Source organism: Typopeltis vanoorti, chromosome 2, assembly GCF_054136105.1.
Source record: "Typopeltis vanoorti isolate ZY-2024b chromosome 2, IOZ_Tvanoo_1.0, whole genome shotgun sequence".
NCBI classification, from domain to species: Eukaryota; Metazoa; Arthropoda; class Arachnida; order Uropygi; family Thelyphonidae; genus Typopeltis; species Typopeltis vanoorti.
In genome coordinates, this window is record NC_143550.1 from 89,454,686 (window position 1) to 89,479,514 (window position 24,829).

General features: G+C 35.9%; 1 protein-coding gene across 2 annotated transcripts in view; it reads left to right on the top strand.

Annotated features, from left to right (window-relative positions):
* The window catches only part of LOC150109238 (sulfotransferase ssu-1-like), a 31,948-nt gene extending 12,411 nt beyond the window's left edge, over nt 1-19,537 (top strand). The window contains exons 1-2 of one of the 2 annotated variants that reach the window (XM_090406537.1): nt 8,878-9,058; nt 18,505-19,537. In XM_090406537.1, the coding sequence (XP_090262663.1) occupies nt 18,525-19,391 (867 nt within the window). In that variant the 5' untranslated portion in view covers nt 8,878-9,058; nt 18,505-18,524 and the 3' untranslated portion in view covers nt 19,392-19,537. Of the gene's footprint in view, nt 1-8,877; nt 9,059-18,504 lie in introns of those variants that run through there. The other variant, XM_090406529.1, reaches the window with a different exon arrangement.
* Nucleotides 19,538-24,829: the final 5,292 nt, after the last annotated feature.

Sequence of the window (24,829 nt, forward strand, 5' to 3'; positions counted from 1 at the left end):
GCAGACTCAACTTGCAGTCATGACATAGCCCTACATGTATTCTGAAAATGTTCTGATGATGGTCAGTCAACCAAAACGGTTTGCACCTATTAACGTTCTCCCTGTCCCAGTTTCCCATAAGTAAACCCCCCCCTAAAAAAGCACCCTTAAACACAATAATATATATATATATATATATATATATATTTATATATATTATTAAAATAAAGCTGGATTTCCAATTTATTCTTTCCACGTCAAACACCCCCCCCCCCCGCGATGCTCCCTTCCCCTTGTTATAAACAATCTTCAGTGAAAACATGGAATTTGAAGACATCCCAGTATCAAAAAAAGGTATGTACAAAATTTTTCCTCCTCTTTTATTCTGCTATAACTGCCTTCAATACTCACCCATAATGCCCTAAAACATATATATATATATATATATATATATATATATATATATATATATATATATATATATATATATATATATATATATATACTTTTTTGAGTAAATATAGCCAATGTATTTAAAATAAGGGACACTGGAACAAAAAACAGGCTAAAATAGCCATAATAATAATAATTCAAAGACTTGTGGTTCACTCGTTATTTTACTTTACTGGACATAAAATATCACAACACAATACGATAGCTGTACTAGATGAATGAATTTCAGTAACTGAAAAGGCACTCAACTCGTTTGTTTTTCCTTATAGTACTTTTTACCTGAGCCTTACCCTGACCATTCCTTCAAAAATGAAACTTTTGCATAGATGACTCTTTTTTGCATGCTGGTGGATTTGATGTTGATGTGAGTTTATCTTACTTTGTGACATCATGGGGCAAACCTCATCTATGTGGTTCAAATGGTATTCTATATTATTTATCCTTATGTTAAGTATTTTTATCCTCTTTCTGTTTTTTAACTCTTTCAGATAATTCTTTCCAACTACAAGGTAATTTTGTCAATGCATATCTTACAATAATTCCATCAGAAATACAAATTTCTTTAAGAAATAAATTTGTTAAATAAATAAAATAGATTTGATGTTAGTGCACGTGACTAGTTCTCTCACTGATATGTCTGAAATTTTTAGGAGGGAACAAAAATCCCATTAGGTGGTGATGGTGAAAGGTAGTCGAGAGGTTGACAGTGGTTTTCCCTACAATGCTTCCCCTCATTGTATCATGTGGGTGATGCATTGTGATGTGGGTGTGGCATTGTGGATGATGTTCAGAAATGAGGAACAGTGACTAACGTCACTATTTTTTATCTCTGAACATCACCCACAATGCCAACGTGAACCAAACACATCATGTGATGTCACTAAGAGATTTGGAGCCCCCGAGCAAAATTCCAAACATTCCAAAATCTATGTTATCACTATCCATCACCCATAATGCCATACACAAACCATTTACTTATCTACATCTCACAACAGCACACATCCATGACACTGACATCGCTTCCTCCATTCACACTACCCCTATTTTGTTCATAGTGTCCCACCAATTCTGCCACAAATCCTTATCCACTAATATGTCTTCCTTTCCATTCAAATCAATAACGTCACTTATTTACAACTAACAAATTACATCACTTTTCTATATCTCATAACGACACATACATCCGGGACACTGACGTCTCTTTCCCCCATTCACCCTACCCCTATTTGGTTTAAAGTGTCCCACCAATTATAGCACGAATCCTTATCCACTAATATATCTTACTTTTCCATTCAGAACAATAATGTCATTTATTTAGAACTAACAAATTACGTCACTTATCTTCATCTGATAATAAAACACATCCACAACACTAATGTTGCTTCCCCCATTCACCCTACTCCTATTTGGTTCATACTTCCCCACCAATCACGACACGAATCCTTATCTCTAAACATCACCCACAATTCCATATGCGAACAAAACAAACAATGTGATGTCACACACACACATGTGTTCCCCAGAACATATGTGTGTGTGACATATGTGTGTGTGTGACATCACATTGTTTGTTCATTGACGTAATTGGTTGTTCAAACCCATGATGTCACGCTCACAATGACATGATCTGAACAACCAATTACGTCACGATTCCTTATCTTATCTTGATCTTGATCTTGCCAGAAGTGATAACCCTACTACTCCTCTCAAACATCACAGAATCTGGAGCAAAAGAAAGTTCCTTCTTACTCTGTTGGATGAACTGAAAAGCGTCCTTTAATAATACTAGTTTCATTTTTACATCAATAGTACAACTGGTTGCAGGAAAAAAGTATCAATAAACATTGGCCCAGAAATCTCTCATTTTCGAGACATACTTTTGTAGTTGCAGTTCGAACGCCGACACAAGGTTGACAACATTCAAAGCAGATAGATGCAACTCGACGAATCACCACGTAGTTGAATCAATCAGAATCACATGTAAGAGATTTGGCTGGAGCTGCGTTCAGTCTAGAGAGTTTGCTCTGAGGAAGTGGAAGTTGCTATTTGTTTCAGCTATCTAATCGAAAGTCGGTATTTTGCAATAGAGATTAAGTTTATATTAACTTAAAGTGATTGATATGCACTTTTATTACCGAAATACCAACGAAAATGCACATGATACACGCCAGCTTTATCAAGAGGCTTTCCTCTAGTTGTCAGATTCCATGCTTTCGATTCACTCATTCTCATCACCATTTTTGAGAGCTTAGTATAATTTTGTATCACAAAATGAATGAATGCGACGAAGAGTACCTGAAATTAAAGACAACATAATGCTTCTAATGGCACAGAATCCACGCACTAGCAAAGAGGATCTCAATGAATGCCGACGATTCCAAAGCAGTCGTAGGGTCATTGCATGAAAATCGGCTTTACATATACCATTTCCAATGGGTTCAAGCACATTTACCAGAACATCGTCATTGCTGATTGGTATTTCGTCAGAGGTTTCTACAATAAGGTATGAGGATCAAAGATATCTCTGTCTCTCCTATGTACTCTTCACAGATGAGGCGATGTTCACTTGAGATTGCATTTTTAATTATCGATACAATTACAAGAAAACCAACCAAAATATACATACAATTATTCAGTCAAGATATCTGCAGAAATTCATGAGTTTCTTTCATGTTCAATGTTTGCAGATGGATATTCTGCCCCCCCCCCATATTCTAATCTTAAGACGATTTACTTCACCACTTAAGTTGATTCATCAAAAAAAAAAAAAGAGTCGTGCTGTGAAGGCAATATTCTCCATGTCGTCCAGCATTTTTACGCAAAAGTCTAACATTTTTTCTCTGTTCCGGCGTGCAATGCCTGCGTTAATTGCAACTTGTAGTCTTTCTTATGCAATTGTTTCCTGAGATCAATTCATACGGTTGTTTGAGGAATTCATAATTCCTTGCTTGTACTGCTTTGTGGATTTTCTTGGGCTGCATACGAATGTTTGTAGAATTCTTTCAACATTAACTTCGGAAACACATGGACAGCCCGGACTTTACAAATGCATCCCTCTTCTTGAAATTTTTTGTGCATGAGTATATCTGCTTATGACGATGAGGTTCTTTCTTAAATTGAGTGCAGAATTTATGTTGAACTGTAAATATAAAATTACGCCTTGCAAATTCATTAACCCAAAACGTTTGATCTGTGGAGAGGCCATTTTTGTTGACTCTTTGAGCAAGTGACTGAAGGATCTTTTTGTTTCAAGTGCTTACAGTGCTCTCCAGTAGCAAGAGCTACTACTAGAAGGTGAAGAAAAGTAAACTCTCATAGATTTCTTTTCAGGTAATGTATAACACTTGTTTATGTCGTTGCAAATAGAAATTTCACAAACAGGTAGAATCTGCTCCTTCATTTTGAACAATCCTATATTTCTTTTTCTAATTTGCTACGTTAATTATCCGAACTTCTATGAAGTTTCTGGTCGTTTTTTTTTGCTATTCTCTTTTATTCTCATATATTCTAGCATCTTCCAATTTTTTGAGGTTGTACATCTAAATTTAAGCAGTTTGTTGAGCTTCAATTTTAATCTTGATTTCATCATTTAATATCTGGAGTCCTCATTTTCTCTTCTATTTTTTATTTTATAGACTTTTTTTATTCTACTTTATGTATAATTTGTGTTAGAGTTTTCCATTCTTCTATGTCTTCTTTACGTTTCTAACTTCTAACTTCTATGGCTGGATGGATATCAATCCCGTGGGTTTTTATCCCATAATCGGTATTTTGTTTTTTAATTGTTTACAGAAAGAAAGTTTTGAGCACTTGGCTCGCCCGAATTAGGGTGTGTAGAAATATTTCAATTTGTGATCAGGGCCGTCTTTGGGCGTTTATGTTTCCATCTGTCTTTTTGATCATAATCTGATGACTCATGAATGAGTAGGTTGGAATGAAGTGATTCTTGAGCAAAGTACTTGGTTGTATCTGGAGTAGAAACGTGGGTATATCTAAAAGGTTTCCGTCTTGGTCGAGGAGAGTTTTCCTCATGAACCATTTTCCTCATAGCATCGAAGATCATTCGGAAGCATTTGGTTTGGATTGGTTTTAATCTTTTGGTGTTGCTAGGGGAGGTGTGGCTCCACGCTGCTGAACCGTACGTTAGTATAGGTCTGATGATTGCTTTGTATAGTCTCTTAATTTGTTTTTCTGGACTGACTTTGCTTGTACGGTTGAGCAGAGGGTAGAGTTGAGCTATTGCTGAGTTTGCTTTGTTACAGGCATGAGAGATGTGGGAGTTGAAGCTGAGATGATTATCTAGTTTGATTCCCAGGTATTTTACTTCTTTTTGCCATGGAATATCTGTATCGAACATCGTGACTGCTCCATGGTGGGTTGCTTTCCTTCTTGTAAAGAGTATAGCCGTGCTCTTGTCGGCATTGACATCTATCCTCCATTTCCGTAGCCACTCTTCAAGATTCGTTGCTTCGTTTTGAAGTCTTTGTGTGGCTAAGTGTGGTCTGAGCGATCTGGTCAGAATCGCGATATCATCTGCATAGAAAGCCATCGTAGTTGATGCTGTGCTTGGGACGTCAGAGATAAAAATGTTGAAGAGTAGTGGTGATAATATGGAGCCTTGCCGGACACCTCCTGTTATACTTCTTGTAGTGGATCTGAGCCCATGGAGTTTCACTTGAAATTTTCGGTCTTTCAGGTAAGAGTCTATGATTTATAGCAAGTTTAGTGAGTATTTTGGTAGGAAGAATTGATGGCAAAGGAACTAGAGGAAGAAAAAGAATATCATGGTTTGACAACATCAAGACGTGGAAGGAAAGAACAGTGCACAACTGCTCAGATTAGCACAAGAGCGCAGTTTGTTCGCCAAGATGGTCGCTGACCTTCGATAGAAGATAGCACAATAATAAGAAGTGAGTATTTTGCAGTTATTAGTCTATGGATGAGGCCTTTGTGCCACACTTTATCGAAGGCTTTCGCCACAACCAGGAAGATTGCACCTGTATGTTGTTTCCAATTAAATCCGATAGTTATGTATCCTATACGTCTGTTGATTTGCTGAGTTGTGCAGTGACCAGTTCGAAAACCAAATTGTTCTTTTGGGATTAGGTCTAGATTGTCCGTTTCGTTTTGAAGGCAGTTTAATATTATTTTTTCAGCAATCTTCCCAAGGCCCGACAAGAGGCTGATAGGTCTGTAATTCTGGGTGAACTGAGGTGCTTTCCCCAGTTTGTGTATGAGGATTATATCTGCCTGCTTCCAGCGAGTGGGGAAGTAGTTGAGTCTTAGCATCGCATTGATGATAGCCACTAGATGCATTATTGTTTTGTGAGGGAGTGCTTTTATAATTTTGTTTGAAATCTGATCAGGACCTGGTGTTTTTCTGTTGTTGAGATTCTTGATGATTTGGTAAATTTCTTTTGGCGTAGTATAGCTTGCGTTGTCTTGAGTGGTGGGTTGATGGAGTGCACCGCGTACATGTCTGTGGATTTTTTCAATGCACAAGTCCGCATGAGTGTAGTTTGGTTGAAATTGCAGTTCCAGGGTGTCTGCAAACGCTTCTGCTTTTTCATCGTCACGGTAGATTATGCCTTTTTCTCCATGGATTGGTTGTATGTTGGGGTGATCACTGCGAAGGGCTTTGGTCATTTTCCATAATGAGTTATCTACATTGTTTAAGGAGCTTAGCTTCCTCTCCCATAGTTGATTCATATGGTCTTTGATTGCATATCGGGCTAGGTTTGTTGCCCTGTTTAGCTCTTGTTTATCCTGTGGTGATAGTGTTATATGGTATCGACGTCTGATCCTGTTTTTGTTGTGGATAAGCTTTAGAATCTCTTCTGGGAGTTGGTTAGTTTGCTGGAGCAGTAACGGTGGAGACTGTTGCAAGGCCAGTTTGGATTGTGTTTTCCAGTTTATTGATTGCTGCATCTACTTCTTTGGGTGAGGAGATGGTTGGGACAGCGCTTGTGATGTTGCAGAAAGTTGCGTTGAGCTTCTTGAGATTTGTATAGGATTGTCCGGTGATGATTTCTGCTTCCCCACCTAGGCTAAGCAGAACTGGATTGTGGTCAGAGATAAGATCATTAATAACCTGTAACTGGAACTGATGTGGAGTGTTCCTGAAAATGACTATATCTAGCACGTCAGGTTTGCCCAATGGTCTGTAGTGAGTTGATTCAACAGGACCTGCTATGGTGATGTTTCTTGTCATAGCATTGTATAGGCTCTTCCCATTATTATTGGTGTTTCTACTGTTCCATGCAGGATGTTTTGCGCTAAGGTCTCCCGCCACTATTGTTGCTTCGTTTGTGTCAAGGAGCTGGGAGAGGTCTGAGGTTAGGAGTGGTTTGCCTGGACGGTTGTAGACTGAATATAATTTTAGATTACTTGTGTTGTTTGTATGTATTTCAATTCCAGTTTCATCCAGGTTTATAGTTGATGTTTTCTTGATCTCATTGTATCTTATGCTTTTTTTTAACAAATATAGCCGTTTCGCCCCCTCTGGCATTGAGTCTATCTGTCCTAAGTGGTGTGTAGTACCTTATTTTGGGGTTGCCACAAGGCCAAAGATGCGTCTCGTTGACTAAAATGATATCTATCTTATATCTTTCAGCAATTTCTTTTAGTTCTATAAGGTTGTTGTTTACTCCGTTAGCATTCCAATATGCGATCTCTACTGGTGGAATCCTCTCTTTGGGTTGTGCCCTGGAGTCGGTCTCTAATCTTTCATTAGGTTGTGCTGTTAAGTCCATTGGAGTTGTTCTTCCCAATGGTTGAGGTATTATTTCGGGTTCTGCAGCTGTGACCCCTTTTTATGTTTCTTCCTGCTGACAACCTGATAGTCTGTGGAGTTATCTAAGTCCACTAGGGACTGGTCGTTAACCGGTGACATAATCTCTCTGGTGTTATCTTGAGAAGTGCTGGGGAGGGGGTCAGGGGGATTGATAGTCCTCTGTTTCAACCTCCTCTATTTGGTGGATTGCTAACCTTTCCCGGCCATTTCCTTTCCAGCAATCCTCCTACACGTTTAAAAATTGCCAATATTTGCTTAAAGCTCATCGTATGAAGAGTCCATTATCTGGCTTCAGAGAAAATAGCAGTTGCTCGGGTTTCCCGAGTGGTTTGTAAGTGATCCTGTAGACTTTGAGATTCCACTAGCGAATCCCATAGACAGCTTAGAGTAAGCTTCTACCAGCAAAAAGTTAGTTTATTATAGGTGACTATCTTAAAAACGAAGGAAAAGGAGTTTCGGGAACTTACTTGGACACAGTGCAAAGACCTACTTCCCTAAAATACCATTCGTCCACCACTGGTCCCCATTGCGGGTGGGGCCTGCCGGCCATCAGACCTCTGCACATTTCATACAAAGGGGAGATGGTAAGTCTCCAACTGTGTTAGTTCCAGTGCAATGCGAGCTTCCCGAAAAACCTTATATAAAATTCAACTAGGCAGAGTCTAAAGGAATACGTCCGATCACAACGACAAACAGGCAAAACTGCTCTCTTCTTTCCATACTATTTCTTTAAAGTATTTAATTAAGTTTTTTATATGCATTTTTTTTCGGTTTGCTATTATATTTATTTTATATTGTTAAATTGTGAATGAAGATATTTATAATAATGATAATACTTCAATCATAGTTTACATCATCTACCATATCTTAAGAAGGACTTATTTAAATTTATTCTCTTAGTTTCCTGCTTATAAAATATTTAAAAAAAATCAGCTAACGCCTTATAAAATATTATTCATGCAATTCCTTTTAAGTTTTGTTAGTTAATTTTATTTATATGATTTTAAAACATATTATAGATATGAAAAAGCTCTGTATTAAAGTGTCAATTATTTTATTTACATTACTAGTTGTGGTAGTGGTGGAGGTGGGCGGTAGATGGCGTTGATGGAGATTATTCGTAGTAGAGGTTCGGTGTAGTGGTTGAGACAGGTGTAGATATCCTTCCGCGATGAGTCTTCTGACTCTTTGGAGGTGTCACGAATAATAATAATAATAATAATTTATCCCTTTGATAATAATATAAGAAACTGTAATATATGTAATTTTAATATATACAGAAGATTCTTTGTGGTATCATTTGATTGGTTGTTATGAGAAAACATGCAAATTTCTCCTAGCGTGTGCTGGAACGAGAACTACTATATACGAAGGGAAAAGCAAGTTTGATGTGAGCCTAACCGGTGACAACCAGTTATTGGCGGGAAAAAAGGAACGAGGGGATACGAAAACGAAAGTAAAGGAAAATCGAATAGGGTAGTATAGAGAACGGTAGCTGTAGACTGGAGGGGAATTTTGATGTACCAAACATGGAATTTAAATAACCGGGAATCGTTTGGCAATTTTACTTACCTTTTACTGAGTTGGATTTTTACAAAAACTTCCTAATGCCTAGCAGTGGAATAGTGCAAGAAATAGGATAATATGTCTAAGGAAAATTAGAAATAGGTAAATAATTTAAACCAAGTGCATAAAAGTTATATTCTCCCGAGTCTATAAATCAGTCGCGGAAGTGGAAGATTCTTTTAAGTCTGTGTTATTACAAAGTAAAAGTCAGGAAGGACTTTAAAAATGTTATTCGATCTCCCCATGATGTGATGAAGCAATATCCAGGTAAGATTACTTTTGCTATACTTAGTGAGAAGTAACGAAAATTAATTCAGCTGATAGTATATTGTTCCTAGTTGCTGTATTCAGTGGGTCAAGATTTAATGTCTGATGTGCTAAGACTTTTCCCTCTTCAAGTGATAAATGCTATATTATTGAATTAGGTGTTCATTGACTGAACGAGAATACTGAGAAGCCTATTTGTTGTAATTTAGGAATATCGAACTTACAAGAACTAAAATTGATTGTCTGAGTTTAGAGAAGTACAAATGAATATCTGATGGTTCATGAGTTGTATTCATTCTGAATATCTTGAACTGATTTGATATTTAAATGTTTTGAAATACAACCTTGATCAGAGTAAAGTTATGATAGAAGTCCTTTGTAACAAGAAGGGTAAGATCTGTTAAATATAATCTTTAATTATAAAGTTTAAGCTCAGCTGAGTAGTATACTAGTGACTTAATGAGGCTTTATATTCGTTCAATCATAATGTCCCCGTTGGAATATTGTGTTATGATGTAATTTATGTGTCACTGCATTAAATAATTTTGTTTGAACTGAATCTTGTATTTGCCTGATTGTTTCATTGCATCGCTTATTAGAATAATAATACGAATCTCAGCAGGAACCCTGTGTAATAAAAATAAAAACCATGGCCTAAAATCAGCTTATGATAACTTATTACAGTTGAAGGTTGATTTATCTAAGTTGCTATTGCAATTCAGAATATGGAGTGGCGCAGTATAATATAAATTTTCTTCATATTCGATTGATATATCAGCCTACAACTTGTTAAATACTAAAGAGAGAGAATCGTAAGACGATAAAACATGATTGAACAGAAGCTACGATGCAACAATATACAGGGTGTTCATAACTCAAGAATGAGTTTAAACATTTAATAACTTTATTTATTTATTTATTTATTTATTATTTTTGCGAAAATGAAATGCAGAAGTTGGCGATTTATTTTTATTTATTTATTTATTTTTTAAATCAGTTATGAACCACCCAGACTTAACATCAAAATTTTTTTGTCTTCCCAGATCCTTTCTATGGCATGTTCAATGACTGTTAATGTTTTGGACTGTGTCGTCCTAATTTCTGCATGAATGTTCTCTTTCAGCTGTTGGATGATCTGGAACTTGTTCACATATACCTTTTTTCTTCAGGTAATCTCAGAAGTCGAGAGCCATCAGATCTAAAGAATGTAATGGCCAATTAATTGCAGATCTTTGTGAAATTATACGCTTGCCAAAAATGTGCCTTGGGAATTCCACTGTGGATCTAGCAGTGTAAGCAGTGACTATATCTTGCTGAAACCACATCTCGGTTCTTCTCTACTGCAGGAGGTACAAAATTTTCAATCATGAATCGACATCGCTCCTCACCATCATTGCAGTATCGCCTATACCTTGAAAGAAGTAACGCCCAATGATTCCCTGTGATGTTACACTGAACCAAACCATACACTTGAGGGGTGCAATTCAGGTTGGTGAACAACCCTTCAATTGTCTGAACCCCAAATCCTGGAGTTCTGCTTGTTTGAAAACAATTGAGGTAAAAGTAGCCTCATTAGACATAATCAGATGATCGATAAAGTCGTTCTCTTCTTTGGCCAATTGTCGAAAGCGGGTGGCAAAATTTACACGTTGCTGATAATCTATCGATTTTAATTCCTGTTCAGTTGAATCTTGTGTGGGAAAATGCGTAAATGGTTTAAAATGTGCAACAGTGACGTCTGAGACACACCCAGCTAGCCAGAACGTCTTCAGATGTTTTATTTCTGGTTCTTCTTGTAATCGTGACAGCTCACTGATGGAACCCTTTTTCTGGAAACGTTCAATCAAGCGACGAATAATTTTTTCCGAGGGAATATTTCTGACATTAAAAGGGTAATATGTTCTTTGCATTAGAAGAATCGAATGCTGATTTCAAAGAAAATTGGCAGGATTTCAGTCCGTTCTTGAGTTGAGCTTTTGAGCTTTTCCACGATTAATTTTCCAAATGTTCCTTAGAATATCTAAAAAATATAATTTGTAAAAATAAAATAATTAGTAATAAAAAAGTTATTCTTTAAACCGCTTCGTGACTTATGGGCCAACCTGTAAACCAATAACATAAACTGGGTTTATTTTATTATTAAGTATCTCGTAATAACTTATAAAAGTCTAATCTCTCTTCATTCTCACATTCTATTGGAGAATATGTTTCAATAATTTATAGAAACATATTCTCCAATAGAATGTGTTCTTTCTTACTTTATTCTTTTCAAATCTTTAATAGTTATAACTTTGTGTATATTCTTTCCAGTCTTTGTTTATTTATATCATTAATTTCGCACTAGTTTCCCCCCCCCCCTTTCTCTTCCAACCCCACGATATGACTGTATATGTATCTCTAGCCGCTAGAGCGATTTGTAGTCGTTTGTGTTTGTCGTGAGATCCTGACAAGATAAATGTTATTTTAAGTTATCATTGATAAATTTACTTGAATATTACGTAGTTTTGTTTGCCTTGCGTATCTTAGTGTGTCTGTTTGTGTGTTTTTGGTGTTTCATTTTATAATTTCATAAAATACGTTAAGTGAGTATGGCTCCGTACGAAGGAAAATAGCGGCCAGTAATGATGGTTCGCCATCTTTATTCAATAACGGTAATATAAAGGAGATGATTCAGTGTACTATCTGCGATATGTACGCTTTGCGGAGTATGGTTAGATGATAATAAAGGAGTGATTGTGTGTAGAAAATGTAAGGAGAATGAGGAATTAAAGTGTATTTCAGATAGTGAGTGTGATATTTTTGTCAAACATCAGAGTAAAGAAAACAGTGATATGACAAGAAATGGCGAGGGTTGTACTAGAGAACTGTGAGGGCGTGAATGTAGAGTGTGAATGATGGTATAAACTCAGAGCAAATTAATGGTTTTACAGAGAATAAAAAAGATAAGACAGATGCAATGAGTGAGATCGCGTTATTGAGTGGAGCGATACAAAGGGAAAAGTGGCAGCCAGAGCATGTGAACAAAAGTCGACTGAGTGTAGCAGCCAATAATAAAAAGTATGATAGGAAAAATAAGCGTATGAATGTGAACGTAAACAAAATGAAGGAGAGAGTGCTTTATGGAGACTCGTTAGTACGAAGTGTATTAGTAGAGGATTTGACAAAATCGTACCAACCTGGTGCGACCATAAAGGATGTAATTGAGTCTGTTAGAAAGCAAAAGGAAAAGGTGAAAAAATGATAGTTGTGGCTGGTACGAATGATTTGAAAGGAGATAAAATGGAAATGATAGAGGACCTGAATGAATTGTTTGAGGTAGCAAAAGAAAAGAGTGATTAGTCTTTTGCCACTGTATGACAGTGAAATGTTTAAAAGGAGGGCCATAATTGCAAATAACTTTATGTGTGGGTTATGTATGACGAGTGGTGTGGAATTTGTGGACGGGTCTTAAATTCATGTACACTAATGCTTAGAGTATTAGGAACAAGAAGGAAGAGTTTTGGCCATGGTTGGCACTTCCAGGCCACAGGTTATTGGCATTAGTGAATCATGGCTAACTGGAGATGATATAGCTAGTGGGATTGAATGTGATGGGTATAGTGTGTTCAGGAATGACAGGGAGAATAAAATGGGGGGAGCAGTATTGCTGATGATGTTTGAGCTGCAGCCAAGAAGAATATATGTTGAATTGCAGGATAGAGAAAAGAGCACATTTGAGGCCATTTGGTGTGAGATTGTGGCTAGCAGAACAAAATATACAATTGGGTGCTGCTATAGACCAGGTGATGGAAAAGATGGTGGAGACAGTATGCACAAGCAAATAGAAGAAATGAGTGGAAGGAGAGTAATTATTATGGGAGATTTCAACTATGGTTGTGTTGATTGGAGTGAGGAGAGGACACACGGGAGGAAGGAATTGGATTTTATGCGGTTATTAAGGGATAACTATCTGTGACAGCATGTAATGGAAAATACTAGGGGTCAGAGAGTGCTAAACCTAGTAATTACATCTGAGGATTTGGCTGTAACAAATATTACAACATTGCCACCAATTGGTGAGTGATCATAGGGTCTTGACTTGGGAGGTGGCTAAAGGTGTGGAATTTACAATTAAGACAGGGTATATGTGGCATTATCGGGCTGGAAAGTATGATAAGCTTAGGAGTTTGATTGGTTCAGTGCCATGGCATGTACAACTGCAAGGACTAGAAGTTGGTAGTGCATGGGAGGCAGTTAAGAAGTGTTTGCATGAAGCAATGGCTGACTATATACCTAGAGTCCGAATAATAAATCAAGTAAGGGTTAAATGGACGAATAACACCATTAAGCTTGAGCTGCAAAAAAAGAAACAACAATGGAGGGAATTTAAGGAGAAAGGTGACTGGCATGCACATGAATGGTATAAAGTGCAAGCCAGAAGGGTATCGGGTGTGGTAAGAAAAGCAAAAGCGGATTATGAAAGAACATTAGCCATGCAGGATAAAGAGAATCCCAAACGTTTTTTCGATATGTTGAAGTAAAAGGGAAAATGTATATGGCAGAATGGTTTTTAAAGAATGCCGATGGTAAGGAGGTAACTGAATCAGTTGATATAGTTGACTTACTGAGTGAGCACTTTGCAAGAATATATCATCCAGGTGGTCACATTGCAGAAAGGAATGAATGGGTAGATTATATGGGAATTGTGGTGAATGAAGTGGAGGTGAGTAGTTTATTGCATAACCTCAATGTCAATATATCTGTTGGATTGGATGGTATACCAGCTCATGTCGACGAGAAGCAGCTAAAGAATTGTCAGTACCATTTACCAATTTGTTTAATTTGAGTCTCGGGTCTGGGTTAGTCCCGAGGGGTGGAAAGAAGGGAAAATAGTTCCACTGCATAAAGGTGGTTCCAAGACTGCTGTTGTAAATTACCGACCGATTAGCATTTCAGGAATCGTTGTCAAGGTCTTAGAGAAATTAGTCAAGAAAAGAATACAGGATTGGATAGATGAAAATGGGATGTTGTATGAGGACAACATGGTTTTGTGAAGGGTAGATCATGCCTCAGTAACTTGCTCATGTTTTATAACACAGTGACGGCTGAACTGGATAAGGGTAATATGTTTACAGTGATTCTATTGGCTCTTGCCAAGGCCTTTGACAGGTTACCACACGGAGCCCTAATCAGTATACTGGAGCAGATGGAGATGGATTTAGAGTTGGTGAGATGGATAGGAGGGTGGTTGATGGAGAGATACTAGAGAGTGGTTTATTCAGGATTTGAGTGTAAAAGACGGCTTGTGACTAGTTGTGTGCTGCAGGGCTCTCTTTTTGGACCACTACTTTTCAATTTTTTCATCAATGATATAGGAAAGGATCTGAGAGGAAGTGTTCACTTGTTTGCTGATGATGCAATGTTGGGTAGAGCAATTGTGAGTGCACATGATGTCAAAATTTCACAGGATGATTTGCATAGTTTGGAGGAATAGGCTAAGGAGAATGGATGTCAATTTAATGTGGCAAAGTGTAAGGTTATGCATTTTGGGCTGAAAACAATAGTAGCAGTATATCACAATGGTGGAACTGTTCTCCAGGAGATTGATGAGGCCAGGAATTTGGGAGTGTTAGTGGATAGGAAATTGAAGTTTAGGGGGCACATTGCAAAAGTGGCAAAATCAGCTCATCAAATCACTTGGCTTCTGAAAAATACTTTAACATGCAGAGACAAACAAGTTATTGTTCCTCTATATCGAGCCTTGATAAGACCCCATGTCGAGTACTGTGCCCAGTTATGGGCACCAGGGTTTCTTCGTGATGGGGAGGAAGTGGAGAGGATCCAGAGGCGAGTGACCAAGATGATAGCAGGTCTGTGGAATGAACCTTATGAAAATAGGTTGAAGATTTGTGGGTTGAAAAAATTGGTCGGTAGGCGGAAAATGGGTGATATGATTGAGATATTCAAATTACTGAAGGGTTACTATAAGATTAATCCAGAAGATATTTCTGAAAATAGGACTGGTAGTGGGAAGACTAGGGGTCATGCATGGAAGCTGGGCAAGAATGTGGTTAACAAGGGTGTTAGAGCTAGGTTTTTTACTTGGAGAGTGGTGAATGAGTGGAATAAGCTGTCAGATTATGTGGTGGGTGCGACGACCGTGAATGAGTTCAAGGCAAGGTATGATAGATACTGTGTGAATGTCGAATAGTTGTTCTTGACATGATGTTAAGGCCTCCCTCGATGAGTCTCTCGACTCCATGGAGTTGCCCGGAATAATAATAATAATATTAAGTTCTGATTCTTTTGTTTCTCTTAATTTCTTTTTTGTTTCTATTATTATTGCCATATCAACCTTTTACCTTCTTTAGTTCTTAATCTGCTTCTCTATTTATACTCCGAACATTCCAATGGCAATTGTAATTTTTCCGTTTATCTGTTTTCGGTAACCATTATTCGGTTCTAAGTCTTTATCCAAAAGTGACTCTGACGAAATTTCTTTGGAGACTTCAGTAATATGATTCAGGGGCAAATGCTGGTCTTGAAAATCACGCTTACTCTTCTTATCATTCAGGGAGTAAGAGGTGTGATTGAAGTCTGATTTGCGGAATGATGAATTACTGAGTCAGTAATTCATTAATGATATCAAGAGCAAGCTTGAATTTCAAGACCGGCATTCGCCCCTGCTATGATTTCCCTCAAGTTGGCTACCAGCCAAACCGGACTGGTGTCAACTTCATTACCCAGCCATAGCCTTCAGACCGCCACTAGGAATGCTATTTCTTCGAATTTGGATGTAATGGTTATACCGCCAATGCTCGGTCGTCATACGTTTGTTTTCTCTGGGCTGCACCATGTGGAAGTGGAGGATGACTTTTCTTTTTTATTCTAAGGTTTTTACATATTTCTTTTAACGCTATCAGATGCTTTTTATAGACTAAGAATATTAAACCCATTTGAAGATCGTATTCTCTGTGTTTTCGTTTAATAATTTTAAGCTAAACTTTTGATTTATACGTGAACTTCCTTTCGAAAATTCATTTTAAAATTCTTGTAAAAAAGAAAGTCTTCAGTTATAGTTTAATTTATTACTAAGAATTTTACTATACATTTTTTGTTCTCTTAATAAACTTATGAGCACTTTGTTCGGATTCGATCTCTTGTTATATTTTGGAATTATTATTATTGCCCACTCCCCATTCTCTAGAAAATTTTCCTGTTTTGTATAAGTACGTTAAAAAAATAATGTATCCGCTCCATCCTCAATAGATTGCGGGTAGGTTCAAATCTCATTAGGGATATTTTGAATTTATAGGCGAATTTCACTGCCTTGTGTGAGACCCCTCACTGCTTACTCAAGATTTGGATTGGCTTGGAAGAGTTCCATATTTGGTGTATAGCGCAAGGTTTCTTGATTATATAGCCTTTAACCACTCATCCTAGTAGTGTTCTGTAAGAAAGACATAATAGAATAAGCAAAACTAGTGTCTTAAAAAGCTAGTTGGATAGATTTATATGTAACAAGATAGAATTTGGATTAAATAATAAACTAGCAATATTCAAGACAGGTGTTCAAACAAATTTAACTTATGAAACTGAAAGTTAAATTTGAAATAAATCATTTGATCAAAGAGTAGATACCACTGATATCAAAGTTCTGAGTAAGGTTAGATGTACTGTATGGTGACGTGGTGACTTAGAAAGAAGGTAGTGGAAAGATAAGCAGAATAAGTGATTGATGCTGAGGTTGCAGTTAAAAAAAGCTCAGATGAAGATAAAATCTGGATGGATTGGTGCAGTTTGTAGCGCCTTAGAAGACCAACATATAAGATCTGACAATATTGAAGATCCCATTCATTGGCGGCATTAATATTACTACCATTTTTACTAATTGGATAAGCTTAAAGCTTTCCATACAACCATTTTACCATTCAGGATGTTAGTGTACTACATTTTCAGTTTTGGTTGGGGCATAGATAAAATTATAAAAAACTGGTTGAGTCACTATGGCCATCCGGCAGGAATGCCCTTTAGTCGACCGATCAGACTTTTGACCTGGATTTGAATTCCAATCTAGAACAGGAGGAACATTTATAATTATTTTTTTAATGAAACGTCCTTATAAATAACAGAGGTTTTTTTCCTCCTGGAAACGTAGTTTTACATCTCGCAAAACCAGATAGATTTACATCCGACCACCACCATTGACAGATATAGCATCGTTGGTTGGTTGTTTAGAATTACGGCAGAAGGCTATGATGACTGAGTATGTCATCACCCTCTGCTGTTAACGTGTTACATTCATGTCAGTGCGGATTTGCCTATAAGATGACTAAGCTGTAGCCTAGGACCTCGGGATGTTTGGGATCTCATAGCTTTTAAGTCTTATCATTTTTGCACTTGATAATTCTTCACTTTCATTATTTTTATTCATGATTTTCACGCTTCTTAAATTTTGAGCATCAGGTTAAATTGGGAGGCTGCAAAATATAATTTTACACACCACAACGTCAGTGTTTCTCTGAAGTGCATGTTTTTTTCCTTTATTCATTTTTATTACAAATCTACCTACTTTCTCTCTTCTGCTATAGCAACATGAAACGTAGCAGTTGGTACCAAGAACTACGTAGTCCATTCATTTATTATGCCACTACTTATTCTGTAAACCGATAGTTTTATAAGCGACAATTTACACATGCCCATTCCCTCTTACTTATCGTCACGTCACTGTTCTACGTTCTATCATTTTTTTCCTTGTAGTAAAATTATCATTTGATGGTATCATTAATGAATTTACAAGTGTCAGATCTAGAAAAAAAATGATTTAATACATATTTATTGTTATAATTTATTCTAATTCAACGATTGTTTCATTGCGCACTGCTTTTATTATACATACCTATGCATAGTAGACAAGTTTCTTTTGAAAACTACGGTCTTATACTATTTCTAGCCTAGGGGTACATAAAATGTAAATTCGGCACTATTCATTGTCGATAGATCATACATATCCTGCTAAGTGTAAGAGTGTGGTTAGCAGGGGTGTTAGGACTAGATTTTTTACTTGGAGGGTTGTGAATGGGTGGAATGCTTTGCCAGAACTGGTTGTGAATGCTTTAACTGTGAATGAATTTAAGGAGAGGTATGACAGGTATTGTGTAAATAATGGTTAGTGTGTCAATGTCGGGTCTCCCGCGATGAGTCTTTTGACTCCATGGAGACACCGTTAAATAATAATAATAATAATAATAATAAAAAGAGTAGGTCTTGTAAAGAGATGGCAGTGTTTTCCTTTCCCAAAACTCGGGAACTCATTCCAAAAGAAATGCAGTTAACAAACATGAGAAATTAGTGATTAGAATGCTTATTGTATTTATATCAAATATTTGTATTTCGTATTTTATCACCATTTTTGTGTAATGCATTTAATAATTTGAATCTTAAAATTATGTATTTTCTTTCCTTAGGTTAGTATATTGCTCGATACATGGCCAAAAAACAACCATCCTATTACACCCATAGTAATGGATTCAGGATGCCTAGAGGGTTTCCAGTTGAAGGTTTTGAATCTGGTATTAGGTATCAACCGGAGGAAGATGATACTTTTCTTGTCACCTATCCTAAGTGTGGAACCACCTGGGTTCAGTACATTCTATATCTTCTAAGCAATAACGGTGAGCCAATACCAAAAGGTCAACGTCTAGACAGCATTTCCCCTCATTTAGAAGAAGTTGGTAGTGAAGTCGTGTCTAACACTTCGAAACCGCGACTGATAAAGACTCATTTGCCTTTCAATTTAACACCCTACTCTAAAGGAGCAAAATATATATATGTTGCTCGAAATCCCAAAGATTGTTGCGTTTCTTTTTATCATCACACACAAGGATTTCCTCGTCATTATGATTTTGCCGATGGCACATTCGACGACTATTTCGAACTGTTTGTTCGTGGAGAAGTAGATTTCGGCGATTATTTTGATCATCTTTGGTCATGGTTTCAACATAAAGATGAAAAAAATGTTTTGTTTCTACTTTATGAAGATATAAAAACAGACACAAGAAGTAATGTCATGAGGCTTGCAGAATTTCTTGGAGGACGATTTTATGATAATGCTAAAAATAACACGATATTGCAAAATGTTTTGACACATTGCAGTATTAATTCAATGAAACAAAATCAACTTGCTTGGGCAAGTCCGCGACCATCAAATTCTGCCGATTTTGTTAGAAAAGGAGTTGTTGGAGACTGGAGAAATTATTTCAGTGACGAGCAGAGAAGAAGAATAGACGAAAGGGAAGCAGAAAAATTCAGAGGAACATCTGCTCTCAATTTATGGACGAAATATGATTGTTAATTTTCGATATTTAGAACAAGGAGTGAATTTTAAATGATATAACGCTATTTTCGGGACTTTTGGATTATTCTTTCTATTTCTGTGAAAGAGCTTCAAACCCATTAATTTCCATATCACATATTAAATAAATTTTTTAGATGTTCGTATACATTTGTACTATTTTTTAATTTTACTAATTAATGTAATTAGTGACAGTGATTTAAGTGTATTCCGAAAAAAAAAAAAAATGCAAATTGTGCTGATACAGCAGTATCACCTACAATGAAAAAATGAAAAAGCTTGCTTAGGCAAGTTTCTTTTTCATTTGAAAAGTGATACGCTTTTTAAAAAGAAGATATTATCCTTTCCCCCCATGCAAAGTTTCACACTTTTTTTCCTCCCCCCCCACCCCAAAGGGCATAACATCATTCAAGATGCCTTCTAATCATCGTGCTTTATTTTCTAGAGGGAAAAAAAAGTCTTAAAAATGTGACCAACTCCAAAAGAACAATTTAGACAAAGAATTCAGAACAGTAGATTCGTTACATTTTAAAATCCCTTTAGAAAGTAGAAAGATTGATAACTCATAAATGACGTGTGGTCATAAGATTAGATGATATTAGATCCAGGACATCTAATCTTTAATCTATGTGAATGCAAGTTTAATTAACAACCACCATGCACTGTGGTTTTAGTGCATTTTAATATCGTTTTTTTTTTTTTTTCCCCTATGAAAAACGTGTCGGTTTTCTGTTCAATTGCATACTTACATTTTAATTTGTAATAGTAAACAAATTGCGCTATAAGCTTGATATTCGTATGCAGTGTGAAATGTAGTTGAAGAGATTGAGTCGAATATATTTTAATTTATATGTCACCATCGGGTGGCTAAATTTCCGACATTTTACGTTGATCTTTTATTCCCAAGATGAAATAAGTAGCCTTCTAGCTTTTATTCATTTATATTTATTTTCATTCTTTACTATTATTATTCATTTTTAATACCTTTTACGCCTAGTGTTAGGTTAGATACGGTATGGAATAATAATGTTATTAGCCTATTAACCTATACCTGTGAATGACTTCTCTCTTTCGTTATTTTATCGATAAAAAAAGACAGTCTCCCTTATATTCAAAATTTTCCTTCGCCCTAAAGCCTCTGTAGCTTGGTCGGCAACTAAAATATTCTATAGATGGAAAGTCATAGGGGATCGACCCGTCTTGGATTCCAAAATCCCTAACTCGAATTTTTATCCCACAAAACAGGTAAAATTGCCCAGAAGAACGAACGAACGAACGTGCGCACACACACAGGTTTCATACTTTAGTTGTCTTGTCCTTCAAATTACCACCAACAACAACAACAATAATCTTTTCCCTAAAGTATAGCAGGAGAGCGTGGAAATGAGTTTCCAATTTTCAAGTAGATCAGCTTATAGGATTATAGCAAGGTAAAATGATACTGGTTTCATTCATTTCAGTTTGGTTCAAGGTTAGTAGCAGTAGTAGTAGTAGAAAGAATGCCAACTAAACCGGTAGTATTTATAATCCTTAAGGTGGACTTGTTTAGGAATGAGGTGTCTAGTTGTAATATTCGAAAACATGGTGTAGAAAATTAAATATAATGAAAGTTTATATATTTTACTGGCAAAGTGTGAAAGGCAGGCATTCTATAGTATGCCTAGGCGGGCGTTTTTTGGCAAAGTATGAAATGTATGGTTTTTTAATATATTACATACTTTCCCTAGGCATTGTATAGAATGCCTAGGCATTATATAGAATGACAAATACTATTTCGGATATATTTTCATTTTGAAGTTTTAAATTTTTCCGCCATGGGGAGGTTAGGTTAGGTGCTGGTGGTTGTTATGAGTGTGACAGACGATGGTTTTTATCAACTTGGAACTGATTAAGTTAGGTTTGAAGTTTTAAATTTTGCCGCAATGGGGAGGTTAGGGTAGGATAGGTTAGGTGCTGGCGGTTGTTATGTGTGCAGACGATGGTTTTACCGACTTGGAACTGATTAAGGAATTTTAAACCAACTCTGTGCCAGATCACAATTCACTTTATGTCTCAAGAACTTACTGAGAGTTGGAGACGTTCTGTAATGGCATTTTGAATTGCACTTCACTGCCTTTTTCATACAAAAGCACTTGAAATTTCGGCACTTGGTCTTGCAGGTGCTCCTCACGAACCCTTGGCGCTACTTGTGGACTGAGTGGAAGCGGCTGACTGGAGAGCTATTTCGTAGTGAGGAATGTCTCCACTCTCATTAAGTCCTTGAGACATAGAGTGAATTGTGATCTGGCACAGAGTTTGTTTAAAATTCCTTCAGCAGTTCCAAATCGGTAAAAACCATCGTCTGTTACACTCATAACAACTGCCAGCACCTAACCTAACCTCCCCATGGTGGCAAAATTTAAAACTTCAAAATAAAGATATAGCCGAAAGTTCCAAGTCGGTAAAAACCATCGTCTGTCACACTCATAACAACCACCTGCACCTAACCTCCCTATGGCGGCAAAATTTAAAAATTCAGAATGAAAATATAGCCGAAATAGTATTTGTCATTCTATATAATGCCTAGGTATTCCATACAATGCTTAGGGAAAGTATGTAAAATATTAAAAAAAAACAGACATTTCATACTTTGCCAAAAAACGCCTAGGCATTCTCTAGAATGCCTGCTTTTCACACTTTCCCAATAACATATACACAATCAAACAATACAATAAATATGGCGAGTTCACGTGACTGCAAAAATTTATTATACATCGAAATTTGTGTTAATATTTTAAAAACAGACTTAATTTCAACAATACACACTGTTGCTATTACAAAGAAGGGTGCCTGGGAAAGAGCGTTATTCTCTCTTCTTGAACTGGTTTTATAATACATTTTAAAATAATGTTTAGAGAAACTTGGTATTACCATTCTTTTGGTTCTTAACATTTTACATTCGAAGTATTCAGCTCATACAAAATAAAGCACCCAATTTTTTCAGATAATTTAACTTAATTTAATTTAAATATCATATTTAAAATATTAAATGTTTACATTTCCACAAAAAAAAAAAATCATCGAACATTTACATGTGTATATTACAAAAAGCAATCAGATTTCTAATTCGTAATTCCTGTATCAGAGAACGGCATCAAATGTGCTCTCTCTCTCTCTCTCTCTCTCTCTCTCTCTCTCTCTCTCTCTCTCTCTCTCTCTTTGTGTGTGTGAAACATCCACTCACACTCACAAAGAGAGAGAGAGAGATGAACATCAGAATTTTGGGAAGGGCAGGAACAGTCCAGTATCTTTAAGAGTGATTGCAAACACAGTTTCTGACACAAAAAGGAATAACAATCAGTTAATCATCTTACTTTGCAGACGTGATTCAGAGTAGACTACTCATTTGTGCAATTGGAATGTCATTCACACTTTTGACGGACACATCTCTCTTCGAAACCCTTCAGGAATCGAAATGCATTTTGTACACCTTTTCAGATAGATTAGAATAAAGCGATCTCCCTGCAGAACCGAGAATAGGATGCGAATTGTTATACGTATTCGACAGACAAAATGCATTCACTTCATGATCTTGTCTGCTTTCGTTGTTACTTCCAAACAACCCAAATGTCGACTCCCAAAGACCGAGTGCTTTCCAGTACAGAAGGGTGTAATGAAAGAACAAAAACTGAATAGGATTTGAAAACGTTTAAAGGAGATTACAAAATATTTCTTCGACAAATGTTCACAACAAAAGCAGCATCATTCGCCTAAATGTCTACTTTCCTAAAGGAAAATGATCATTAAATGCAGTTTCCTTTGAAACTTTGAATCCCCTTCATCATAAACTATTAAGTTTTCCTCTTCTCCAATTTTATATCATAACTTAAAAATATCCATAAATAAGTTTGTTTATTTTTTTAATTTTCAGATCAATTCATTGAGTGTAGACAACTGCAGGATACGAATCAAAATATAATACTATGCGTATAAATAAATAAATATGTATATATATATGTGTGTGTGTGTGTGTGTGTGTGTGTGTATTATTCCATATATATATATATATGTGTGTGTGTATTATTCCATATATATATATATATATATATATATATATATATATATGGAATAATACTGATGGCATCTTAAGACAGATCAATCAAGACCATCCTGAAGGATGAACCGAGGTGCTAAAGTAGCAAAAAGTGCCTGATTTACAAATCCGTAATTCAAAATTCTCTCATTTACAAAATGATAATAATAATAATAATAATAAATACTAATAAATAAAGAAAATTTTAAAAACGGTGCTGATAATTACCAAACCTTTAATTTAAAATAAGTCAAATTATCTGATAGCCTCATTTGCCAGAAATCCTTGCACTAATCCCGAAGTCAATAACTACATTCTGTTTATATTCAGCATCTATTTAAAATTCGTTTTGCATGTGTAGCTCTATGTAAATGACATATGCTCCCGTTGTACTAGACTGCTGGAAAAAACAGACAGTTATAGATCTGATTCTAGTCTCAGATTACAAACTTTTTTTTCCTCAGCTTGTTTTAAGTTGGTTCTCGAGTAATTCTTTGGCACAGAGAACCAGGGTTCTTCATCAAGGAAACTCTTAGTTTTAATCCTGAAGCTCAAGAAAATCGAACATGGAACTCACGATTTTACCTATTACTGATGGCTAAGGTTAAAGTACTACTGCCTACAACTATTCCAAAAATTACATAGAGATAAAACAGCTTTGTCTACTCCCGTTGAGGGGGAAAAAAGGCATTAAGGATTTACTTTTTTTATGTTTTAATTATTTTAAGATTTTTAAAATAGATTAAGTTATATGTTTCTATTCTGAAAAATTCAAAATTTTCTAAAAAATACTTCACCTTTCTATAAAGATAAAGAGCACACTGGATGTTTTTCAGTTGTTTGCGAGCTGCAAGATATTTTCTAAATAATTTAGTTTTTGAAAATAATTAAATATAAATATAATTTAGATTTTGATTTAAATATTGATAAATAAAAATATAAAAATATAGACTACATAGAAAAGAACATATAAAATAATAAAAGATTAAATATAAATATAGACATATAAATACATAAATGTATTTATGCCTGTAAAATATTACACAGTATATGAATCATGAAGTTTTTTCTTTTATAACAAACTATAAAAACAAACAAACATTTTATAACTGAAATTATCTCGAGAGCCTCATGCTGCTCGAGAGCCGGGATTTGGCAACATTTTTATCAGTATATTATATAAAATAACATAAAAATTTCAAAAATGCTGAAACTTTGTGGTGCGTAACTTACCCAATTTTTACCAAATTTACTTTGTATCAACAGGTTTGCAAATCATTATAAAGAAATCTAAAGAAATAGTATAGTGTTAATACGGCTGTGATTGCTTAGAAGGATACATTAATTAGGATATCAGGATTCCAAG